Source organism: Pectinophora gossypiella, chromosome 11 (genome assembly GCF_024362695.1).
Source record: "Pectinophora gossypiella chromosome 11, ilPecGoss1.1, whole genome shotgun sequence".
NCBI classification, from domain to species: Eukaryota; Metazoa; Arthropoda; class Insecta; order Lepidoptera; family Gelechiidae; genus Pectinophora; species Pectinophora gossypiella.
The window spans coordinates 14,811,173-14,823,542 of NC_065414.1; the positions used below are offsets into that span (position 1 = coordinate 14,811,173).

Sequence of the window (12,370 nt, forward strand, 5' to 3'; positions counted from 1 at the left end):
CTCACAAAAGATTTCGACCATGTCCCCATCGGGAATCGAACCCGGACCTCCAGATCGTGAGACTGATGCTCTAACCACTAGACCACGGAGGCTGATTGTAGCTTATATCTACTTACCTAAAAATGGACAAGGGGTGAATGAATTGTGTCAATATGGCTTTATTAGACCCCCCCGATCTTGTGTCAGGTGTACCTATCATGTCGAAACATTTACAGCAAGAGTTTATCAGCAATATCGATCCTGAATGTTAGTCATTCTCAGTCACGTCTCAGGAGAGTTAGATAAGGGACATCTCAATATTTATGATATTGGAGATAAAGATGTCAGTTTATCGCAAGATGTAGATAAAATGGTCACGAGGCGGCAGTCGGGATACGTCGAGAGACGATGGCGGCTCTAAAGATTTTACTAGGTAAGGATTAAAATTTTGTAAAACACCAGTTTAAAAAGCTCCCACGATAGCAATTAGTTCACAACTAATTAGCGATACTGTTGTGTTGGAGGGTAGATCTTCTAACGCCGATTGTCTATGTAATGTATGTCGCTTGCGTAAATTTCAACTGGATATTTGCCAAAAGACAAAAGATTATTTTTTTAATTGACATGATCCAAAATTTAATAGCTGTCATTTAAATATTTGTGTTTACAATACAATTTATATACTTTACATTATATTTTTTTCACATTATAAATATATACTTATTAATTTAATATAGGTACTTATCCTATACAGGGTGTTAGTGACATCGTCAACTTTGAGTGATGATTCAGGCCATGATTTTGAGTTGATATCAATGGAATTTTCCGTTGCAAAAGTATAAAAAGGAAAATAATTTAAAAAGACACTAAAATTTTCATGAATTTTCCGCCAGGAAATCCATTTATTAACTCAGAATCATGGTCTGAATCATCCCCCTCAGTATACGTTACAAAGTCGTGCAAAATGAAAGTACTTACTTACTAGTTGCAGTGCCAGTATCTTTGGTTTTCCCTTCGCGGGTTGGAAGGTCAGACAGGCAGTCGCTTCTGTAAAAAACCGGACCTGTCAAATCTCCAGGTTAGATATGCGGAACCAGTGAAAAACGGGTGATGATAGCCCTTACCTTTAACCTTGATCCTATAATATCGGCCCTGATTCAGACACCTAATTTTACTTTAAGTTATACCTGTCATTTTCTTATCCACCGAAAAGGAAAGAAACGGATGATTGACGAATCAAAAAGGTATCTCGCTGTATGGAAACCGTTTGACTTGTGTTGTCAACAACAACCAGTAAATAAAAGAGACGGTTATTACAACTGTTAATTATAAAATGAATTGTGCACTTTGTGAGACTGTTCTTTGTTTGGTAAGGATTTTACAGACTTGAATCACCTGATTGTCCGAAAAAGGAATGTGAGTCATTACTTCGTAGGCACGTTAAGCCGTTGATTTCGACTAATAGTCGTAAAAACACCTCCACCAACCCGCAGTTGTGCAGCGTGGTGGAGTATGCTCCATACCCCCTCCAGTTCATTGAGGGGAGGCCTGTGCCCACTAGTGGAACGTATACATGCTGTTTATGTTATACATGTCCACATGGTTGCAGTGATTACCTACCACCTCTTCCTCAGACCTACCTTTAATTCAATGACATCATTTTATCTCACTAATGTCAACAATAAACTCATATTTTTCAGCTTTATTGGCGCTAGGTGCGCGTGCGCAAGGTAAAGTCGCCGTGCGCGCTGATGACGTCACACTCAGTCTCGAGCCGCAGTTGACTGGCGGATTCACACTTGCACTTATACAAGGTATTTACTATAAAAACTCAAAATATATAGTATTTGTAGTTAAAAGTTCAAAATGGATCGTTAACTTCGGATAATTTAATAAATATTTAGGACTTTGCAATTTATTGGTGTAGCGCTTTGTAAGTGATTGATTTTACGACCATGTTGTTTTACACAAACCAGAAGAATAATCTGAGAATTATTATAGATTTACCTACTTATTAAGTACAACATAACATAGCATAATATACCTATACCCACTTCTCGCCAACTATGTTCCAGTCCCATATAATAGGGGGTGAGCTTAGTGATATCAGTTACCATGATCCATTGACATAAATTGGAACTCATAAAGTCACATTCAGTGGATTAGAACCCGAACTGAGCTTCGAATTTATCACACAATCGTAAGTCACTCGTTCTGCGAACAGAACATTCCCGGATTCATAAATTATGAAGCGTATAAACCTTTCCTAAACCATGTTTTTACTGTAACAGGCGAAGAAAAGACAGTCTACGGAAACATAGGCCGCACTCTCTTCGGTCCATACACGTCTGAGGAGTTCGAAGGTGGAGTGGAAGTGCATATGGGATCCGCAGTCTTGAAGATATTCACCGTGTATGATGACGTCACGGCGGCTAGAGGCTTCAAGGTCAGGTGGGACGCGGGCCCGGCCCAGAGGTTCGAAGACTGCTTCGATTTTGGTAAGAACACTTCTTCTAATCCTAATATCCCGAATTCCCCCCGGGTTTGAATCCCGGTGGGGAACTATTACAAAAAAATGTGATCCCTAGTTTAGATAGGACATTACAGGCTGATCACCAGATTGTCCAAAAGTAAGATGATCCGTGTTTCAGAGGGCACGTTAAGCCGTTGGTCCCGGTTACTATACTTACTGAATGTAAGTAAGTAGTCGTTTAATGAGTCATGTTAGGGGCATTTGGCGGCTCAATAATAACCTTGGGTTGATGAGGTTGGCAATCCACCTCACAACCCACACGATAGTAAAAGAATTACTATTATCCTCTGTTGAGATGTAGGGCTCCAATAACAGATTTCCACTCCTCGCGATCTTTTGCAGCCTCTAAAACTTCCTTCCGTGACATGAGGTTTTAATTCGTGGTCAACCGAATGTTGCCAGGTCTATTTGGCCCTTTTTACGTTTATCACGCGCACACCACGATGGAGCTCGTCAGGACGGGTGCTCCAGGACATGACCAATCCGCCGCCATTTCCGTGTGCGGATATCAGCCTCTATAGTATTTTGGCCAGTCAAACTCTACAGTTCTGTATTTGTAATAGCTTTAGGCCAGAAAAAGATTGGTAAGAACTGGTTACAGTTTTTCTTATGGCCCAGTGAAGGGGCAGATGCTTCTATTTTTATACTCCCCTGCCTATTTATAGGTACCTCTTTTGGGCACAGTCAAGCAAAACATACTTGGTAGGGCACTTCCCTAATCCAGCCTTGAACCCTCATCGGGTTAGTTTAATAAAGACTAAGGCAACAGCATATATCAACTTGCTGTCTACTCTAGAAACATTGTAGTAAAACTTGTTTACTTTTTAAAGGAACCAAGCACTGGTATGGCGGACCGATGCAGGTAGAACAGGTATACCCTATCGAGCAAGCCAAACGAGTTTACTCGGCCTACGTGGTCTCCGAAGTAGACAACGCTGCCATCGTCGAGAGATACTGGCTCAACTCCGCTGGAGAATACATCTACGTACATCCAGAGGTCCCCCTCTTCGTGGACTACCACAATATACAAGCTAACCACATTTGCTTCGGAGCACAAATAGCTGATCCCTACTCTTCGAAGAGAAACCACACAGAACTGTCCTACGATTTCTGGTTGCTGAAAAATGTCAAGGAAGCCCATAAGCATGCTGTGGCGAATTATTTAGGAAAGCCTTCAGATTTGCCGGATTTCAGAATGGTAGAACACCCGATTTGGTCCACCTGGGCGCAGCATGGCAAAAATATCAATCAGAATAATTTAATTGAATATTCCAATGCTATAATTGATCATGGATTCAACAATTCGCAATTTGAAATTGATGATCTTTGGGAGACTTGCTACGGTTCCTTAACAGTTGATGAGACCAAATTCCCGAACATGACGTACCTGGTGCAAGAACTGAAGGCGCGAGGATATCGCGTGACGATTTGGGCACACCCTTTCATTAACAAGGATTGCGAGCCGTGGTATTCAGAAGCTTTGGATAAAGGGTAAGTTAAAATGAATCAATTATGAACCTCTGCGGAATGAAGACACAAGATCATAACACATCACATAAGCTTTAGTATATCCCAATCGGTGTAGCCAGAGCTAAATTCATCGCAAGATGAACTAAGTACCCACACCTCAACGTGCTTTCTATTAGACCAACGTTAAAGGTGGTAATCCGTATCACCGTCTTTAATGGTCGAGTCAACTGTGTTAGTAAAAATTGCACAAATTAATAAGTCATTGGTGCAAGTCCAGTACCAGGGTTCAAGCGGCGCTCCCCATTTGAGAAGCAAGCCGGTGTACCACAGAACCAGTGACCACAAGTTTACCAAGTTATTCTCTTCCAGCTACCTGGTCCTCAATGAAAACGGCAGTCCAGACACGACTTGGTGGGACAGCAACGGAACTGCCTCCGCGTATGTGGACTTCACCAACCCTGCCGCCGCGGGCTGGTGGTCCAGCCGATTACAGGCTCTGCTCGATACCTACGGCATCGACAGCGTGAAATTCGACGCTGGAGAGAGCAACCATTCACCTCAGGTAAAATTATGTAGTGAAGTATACAGGGTGTTAGTGACATAGTAACGAAAACTTTGAGGGATGATTCAGACCATGATTCTGAGTTGATATCAACATTATTCCTTATTCTATGTATCAAGTGGAATTTTCCGTCGCAAAAGTATGGAACTGGAAATAACTAAAAAAGGCACTAAAATTTTCATGAATTTTCCGAACGTAATTTCTGCTTGATGTCAGATTAGTTTAAAAATTTAATAAATATAATAAATTTAAAAATTATTTTATAAAATTTAACGAGAACTTAAGTGCGTCTCAGCTGAGAATGACAAGAACAGAGACTTGAGATTGATCTTCAGTTCACACTCTGAACTTGATTGGTTGGCCTAAATACCACCCTGATATCCAAATTGAGACTCCAAATTGGAATTTTATTCATGCACCAGGTTCCAGTGCAGCAAGGAGACATAGACTTGCATCCACACCACATCGTACAGGCGTTCGTGAAGACGTGTGCAGAGTTCGGAAATATGATTGAGGTCAAGGTTGGTTTCAGGTAAGGCTATCCACACTAATATTGTAAATCGAATCTTTATCTGTTACATTTCCGCGCTTAAACTGCTGAACCGATTTAAGTACCTAGATGAAATCTGGTATGGAAATAGTTTCAGATCTAGGGAAGAACAGAGGATAGGATAGGAGAAATCAGTAAGTACCCACATCTCACCGAGCTTTGTTGTTAGACCAACGTGATTGGTGAGCCGTATCGCCATCTAATAATGGTCGAGCCAACTGTTAGTGGAAGTTTTCATGAAAAATATCACGTCTGTATTCTCGAAGGTACCAGAGGGGTATAGAATAATATACTCACTCAAGCAAGTATATTGGCATTAACCGAGCACAAATCCTTAAAACCATACAGAATTAAAACCCAAAATAAACAAAGATATAGTTAAAAAAGAAAAGAGTTCTTTCTAAATCAATACCCAAACCTTCTATAGTTGTCTCGAACTGTAATCAGTTCTCGAATTTAAATAATCAAATTCATAATAATATTAAAATGCATCATATCGATTTTATTTTTACTCGAGTGAGTAATCGATTTGTAGGTTATATATGTCATAATAACACTGGCCAGAAAAAAGTTGATGCTTTTTGGCGGGCTGTCATTACGAAAAAACTAAATAATTTTCAGAGAACAAAAGAAGGTGCATTAGAACAGAGAACAGAAATCAGTGAACATTCAGATTATTCAGAAACAGATCAGAGCAGAAATAACAGTGTATTTTCAGATATAACAATCAACAACAGTTTTATCAGACTTCCTGTCGATGCGCAGGAAGAATATTCAGTTAAGTCTTATCATCATCATCAGCCGTACGACGCCCACTGCTGGGCATAGGTCTCCCCCAAGTTAAGTCTAATAATACTTATATATTTTCCTAATTACTTAGATATCAGTTATGCTATAGGTACTTGTATTATTTGGTATAAATCGACAAAGGAACAAATGAAATTGCATTAAGAGGAGAGAACAGAAATCAGTGAATATTCAGATTATTCAGAAACAGATTAGAGAAGAAACAGTGTGTTTTCAGGTATAACAATCAACAACAGTTTTATCAGACTTCCTGTCGATGTGCAGGAAGAATATTCAGTTAAGTCTTATAATACTTATATATTTTCCTAATTACTTAGATATCAGTTATGCTATATTTGTATTATCCGATACAAATCGATAAAGAGAACAACAGACAGTAAACAGTAAAACGGATAGTAAAACAAACAGTAAAACATTGCAGTAGGTAATATCGTTGTGGTGATTTATCAGGTAATCAGATGAATTTATCAAGGCAATCAGGTGGACAGGGATGGCTGTAAGGGGCGGTTGGAGGCCATTCGCGGGGTTTCACCCCATATTCAAACATCGTGGGCTTTTTACCCTATATTCAGACGGCTATGGGCACGTTGTCCATTTGTGGGTATTTTGCCCCATAGGTAATCATATAACTATGAAACATTCTAATCACATATTCTAACATCGTTGGTTTTTTACCCTATATTTAGACAGCTATGGGCACGTTGCCCATTTGTGGGTATTTTGCCCCATAGGTATTTCATATAACTATGACACACTTCAGTTTTGGAATGTGATTCAGAATTCAGATAATTCGTGACCTTACATGATTATGTATGGTTCACGACAATAGTATGGGTTATGAGGTGGATTACCAACTTCAGCAACCCAGGTGTCAAGGTTATCCTTGTAGTCGCCATAAGCCCCTGACATGGCTCATGTAACGACTACGTACTTACATCTATAAGTAGTAATCGGGATCAACTGCTTAACGTGCCGGCACGGATCAGCATACTTTCAGACAATCGGGTGGTCAGTCTGTGATGTCCTAACCAAGTCAGGGGTCATAATGTGATTTTTCTGAAATGTCCCCATCGGGATTTGGACCAGGGACCTCCGGATCATGAGCCTAACGCTCAACCACTGGACCTCAGAGGCCGTTATCCCTAAACCTACCTTTTCAGAACCCAAGAGCTGCCGATCTTCGTGCGCATGGTAGACCGCGACTCCATATGGGGCCTCAACAACGGTCTGTCCACGGTCATCACAGCTGCCCTACAGATGAACCTGAACGGCTACACCTTCGTCCTGCCAGACATGATAGGCGGGAACGGCTTCAACTTGGACCACGAACAAGCCGATGAGCCTACCAAGGATCTGTTCATGAGATGGGTTCAAGCGAATACTTTTCTGCCGACGATGCAGTTCTCATTCGCGCCATGGAACTTTGATAATGAAGCAAGTGTTATTTTTGTTACTTTTTTCATACCTACATAACATAAGTTCACGACTCTTTGGCGGCGAGGATGTGCTGCCGCCAAGGATGTTTTCGGGGTACCCAACAGAGCATAGTACCTCGCTAGTCACAAATTGGTAGCGTGATTAGGGATCGACGATCCATTTGTGTCATGTTGGAAGTTGTTTTTTTTTTTGACGTGACTTATTGTAGATTTGCCGCAGATGGCATTAACTACTTGGCCGGACAAATGGGGAGCGCTGAAGGCTCTCACCCGGTACAACGTTTAAGACAACAGGCCTGAGGGTGCCCAGTTGGGCGCGAACCTCGGCTCAGCGCGTCGTCTTAGAAGAAAAATATTTCAAAGAATTAATCGACCCTAGCGGGTCGATAGCGATAAGCGCTGAATGAGGGAAATCGTCGACCACGCCGGCGGGGTCGGTATCGGGGTCCTGAAGTGTTTGGTGTCGCGAGCTGATTGGCTGCCTCTATGGCTAGAGGTTGGAAGTTGTATATAAGCGTCTTGCTGTCTAAACTTAGATATCGCGTTTCAAGACTGTATTACTGAATGTGGCGCCATCTGTTGCAACTATATCCCAATGAGGTAGTCAGACGTAGATCCATCACAAGATAAACTATGATACGTGATAGGTAGTGAGCCTTCTATGATGGTCGAGTCAACTGTGTTAGTGAAAACTGAACTTAAGATAAATTAACAACTCATTGGTGCAACCGGTACCGGGCTGTATGTGTAACCGGCGCTTCCTGATTGAGAAGCCGAAGAAGAAGAAAACCACAGTAACTTATAAAAAAAAATCCAACCAACAATAGGTAATTAACAAATGTAATGGCGTCATTACTCTGTCGTCACAAAAGTGGGAAAAACGTAACAGTTAATTTCAAAAGAGATCTCTTGGATAATTGTTTTTTTTTTCTTGTATGATCTTGTAGACTTAACGCACTTAACGTACGTAATTAACATGCTATTTAATGACAGACTTTTTAAGTTACGTGCCCCAAAAAGTAGATGGCGCTCTTTAGTGTTGCCTTCGTTTAACCTTCTAATTTCGTGAATAACAGACATGCATCTTTTATCTTTTTGGGTATAAATGATGACTCTTGTTATTGTACCCAACCCAGGCACAAAACATCTTCCACCCATTATTATCATGATCGAAATAAAGAGAAGCAATATAGGTAGACCTACATGCTTATAAGTACCTTATATAGAATAATGTCATGACAATTAAATTGTTATGAATTATGAGCATACAACACCCAAACAAATACATCTTACAGGTTGCAGTGGCACAGTGCAGGAAATAAGTTCCGCGAGCCCCCAAGAAAACATTAACGTTTTTGATACTTAAATTATTTTATACTGTAAACATAGAATAAGTAATAATACTACGTATAGAACGGCAACTCTCCGCTTCCCACCAGCGTCTGAGCTAGGTTTACTTCACCCCCTCTTGAACATAGTTACACACACAGATGCGCGTGTACGATAACGTCAATATGTAGTGTCTATGGTAAACGAGGCTTTTTGTGTGAAGTGTTCGGGGTGTGCTTATACTTTAATTTTCCAGACGGTGGAAATAAGCAAGAAATATGCGGATCTGCATGCGGCTTATGCACATGATATCTGGGCAGCCATGGAGGCGTCGGTGGAGGAGGGCGCTCCAGTGACCGCGCCGTTGTGGTGGCTCGACCCAACTGATGACGAGGCTCTCATTATTTGGGACGGTAAGCTTTATTTACACGGAATCCAATGATAGAGCAACGGATGATACTTCCACAGGACCGGAAAGGATGGAGTGAAAGAGAGGAGGCCTATACCCAACCATAGAATAAGGAACGGCAACTGTCTGCTGCGTCTGAGCTAGGTTTACCTCACCCCCACTCGAACATAGTTTAGACTTGAATCCTATGGCGTTGATGGTTGCGATGATTGCGAGTGTGGAGTATCACCACAAACTATGGCTCACCTTTTGTGCTGTCCTAAGTGCCCTAACACCTGCACTATTGAAGACCTTCACGAAGTCACTGACAATGCCGTAAGCGTGGCCAATTATTGGTCAGCAAAAATTTAGTATCGATCGCCATCGACTCGCAAAGATGGCGTTTAAAAAAAAACAATTTTTTTTTTCTTTTGATGCAAGTAATATGTATAATTCTGTCTGAAGAGTTAAATGACCATTTTCTATATCAAATAAGTATGAACATTCTAAAACAATGAATTGGTGATATAACAGTATTCATCTACAATGAATACTGAATGCGATGTCATTAAGACTGTGTCTCGGTATCCGTGACATAATTATATTGTTGTCATAGTTGATTAACAATTATTTTAATGGACTGTGATGAGCGAAGTGAATATTGCGTGCAATCTTTACACGCTTCGAACTGAATAAGTAACTAATAAGCGATTTTCCAGCCTCTATAATATTTACACAATTGTATACATGCCTCCGTGGTCTAGTGGTTAGAGCGTTAGGCTCACGATCTGGAGGTCCGGGTTCGATTCCCGATGGGGACATTGTCGAAATCACTTTGTGAGACTGTCCTTTGTTTGGTAAGGACTTTTCAGGCTTGAATCACCTGATTGTCCGAAAAAGTAAGATGATTCCGTGCTTCGGAGGGCACGTTAAGCCGTTGGTCCCGGCTATTAGCCGTAAAAACACCTTCAGCAACCCGCATTGGAGCTGCGTGGTGGAGTATGCTCCATACCTCCTCCTGTGCCCAGCAGTGGGACGTATATAGGCTGTCTATGTAAGCGATTTTCCATTAACATTAGTGTCAACGCAAAAATAACCTTTTATGTTTTTTTTTTTGCAAATATCCAGTTGCAAATAAAGTATTTTATTTATTCACTGTCCAGTCTAACATGCGTTTCGTGATAAAATCTTGTCACGGTCATTTTATCGATTCTGACGATATAATTATGTCGTTTTGTCGATTGGTGTTAATATGTGGACCTAAATAAGTCATGTCGTTCTGTCAAAGTAGGTAGGAACAAAATCATGATTAGGAAAAAAACAAACTTATCGATCTGGACAAAATTTATTGAATCGATCGATAATTTTATCAAGTTGGGCATGTTAGCCCTTTTGGGGGGTTAAGAAGGCCACATCCAAACAATTCATCTGAAAAAGCAATATTGCAACGTGACATTTGCGTCAAAAAGCAATATTGCTTTTTTAGATGAATTGTTTGGATGTGGCCATTTTAACCCCCCTGATTTCCTTAGTATGATCGATCTTAGAACCCTAATATAATTTTGCAACATAATATTCTGCTTCACGTTCCTCCTAGTCGCATTTATTATAAAAACAATCTGACCAAGGAACCTAATTTAATTTCTGGCTGTATCTGAAAGTGTTTTTGAGTGGATGGGTTTGGTCTTGACGAGGCATTACTATTCTGCAATATAAACACTAACTGTCAATTGGCGTTTTATGAATCTATCTACCTTTACAACTCTTCTTTCCAGAATATCTTGTCGGCGAAAACATCCTTGTGGCTCCAGTTCTCAAAGCCAACGCGACGTCCCGGGACATCTACTTGCCCAAAGGGACCTGGTTTGAGGAGGGGGACCCGGAGAGGGCCCATACAGGCCCCACTTGGCTGAGGGCCTACAAAGCCCCTCTGGATGTCTTACCTTACTTCGTCAAAGAAGCTGGGAGCGTTCCCGACAGCACCACGTCCCTTCAAATTCCTGCGACCCTGGTAGTCTTTGGTCTCATTCTTCAAGTTTTTAATATCTAAAACTGTATACTAATGTTTATTTATTTTTCATAAGTAGGCTTAGACGTTTAAAATAGTGGTTGTAAATACAATTTTAACTTTTAAATAAATACTGTTGAGTACAAAATTGTATCAATTGTAATTGGAACCATATTGAGAACCATATTGAAGACTATAGAGAACCGGAGAGGAAATACGATTGGCCACCTGATACGACACGATTCATTTATAACAAACATTATAGAAGGAAAAATTGAAGGGAAGAGAGGAAGGGGTAGACCTAGGAGAACATTTATAATACAAATAAAAGAGAAGGTGCAAGTCGTGTCGTATCGGGAGGTGAAGGTTTTGGCGAGAAGAAGAGAGGAATGGCGATCACTCCACCGACAAGAGCGCAGCTCTTAAACAGAGAGAGAGAGAGAGACAAAATTGTATAATTCTTCTTCTTCTCTTGTGTGGGTTGTGAGGACATACAACCTGTTGGGTTTCAAGACATACTCGGGATGATGAGAATGATTTGTTCGTAAATACCAAGATTTTTTTAAACGCCGCGAAGATCTCCTTGTAAAATACACATTGCGTCATGGAAAAAGATTTTTACCTATATCTAGACTGGTCCTACATTCTTCTAGCCCATAATGTGATGTCCATCAAAATTTATAATAAACTGCCGAACATATTAAACGAAGAAAGAAGTGACAAAATCTTTATTAATAAAAATAAAAAAACTTCTAATTAATAAATGTTACTACATCACTAGTGAAAGATCTACCCCAATGGGAAATGCAGGTGATATCATATACTTATGTATGTATGTAAATTACTTGGCTCATCATTATCGACGAAGATACCGCAATATTCGGAAACCAGAAAGCTTGGTAAGGCGTCTGTACTCATTTCACCTTGCGTCTGTACTCAGTCCATCACTTCAGGTTAAAGAAATCTTTAGTCATTTAAGTTTAACTGAGCATGTTTGGTTTTAGTTTCAAAATTGTATATAACTGTACATGTCTAAGTAAGAAGAGAGGTGTCTACTAACACAGGTGTATATTAACTTAACAGGGGACACCTGCACCTACAATAATGTAATCGCTGCTGCAAATAAATATATATTTTATTTTTATATTTTTTTTATTCTCAAAAGTACATTTCACTTCAAGAGAACTTTAACTTAATGTAAGTAAACAAAATATAAACGGTGCGTGCATGAGTTGTAATAGGCTACTTGACACTCAGAATCACCAAAAAAGTAATTATTTGTATGGAACTTGTATGAATTTAGAGTTA

The 12,370-nt window shown here is 40.2% G+C and overlaps 1 protein-coding gene across 1 annotated transcript; it reads left to right on the forward strand.

The window, feature by feature from the left end:
* Positions 1-339: 339 nt before the first annotated feature.
* Positions 340-12,174, forward strand: LOC126370854 (myogenesis-regulating glycosidase-like). Its single transcript, XM_050015959.1, has 9 exons — positions 340-412; positions 1,680-1,793; positions 2,271-2,477; positions 3,343-4,003; positions 4,352-4,544; positions 4,967-5,076; positions 7,062-7,335; positions 8,923-9,079; positions 10,830-12,174. Exons 1-9 carry the CDS (start codon positions 388-390, stop codon positions 11,102-11,104), a joined length of 2,016 nt encoding a protein of 671 aa, XP_049871916.1. The 5' UTR covers positions 340-387; the 3' UTR covers positions 11,105-12,174.
* The last annotated feature ends 196 nt before the right edge of the window (positions 12,175-12,370 follow it).

Coding starts and splice junctions, on each gene's coding strand:
- LOC126370854 (XM_050015959.1), top strand. CDS start 388: ATGGCGGCTCTAAAGATTTTACTAG. Junction 4,004..4,351: donor TCAGAAGCTTTGGATAAAGG/GTAAGTTAAAAT, acceptor ATTCTCTTCCAG/CTACCTGGTCCTCAATGAAA. Junction 9,080..10,829: donor GGCTCTCATTATTTGGGACG/GTAAGCTTTATT, acceptor TCTTCTTTCCAG/AATATCTTGTCGGCGAAAAC.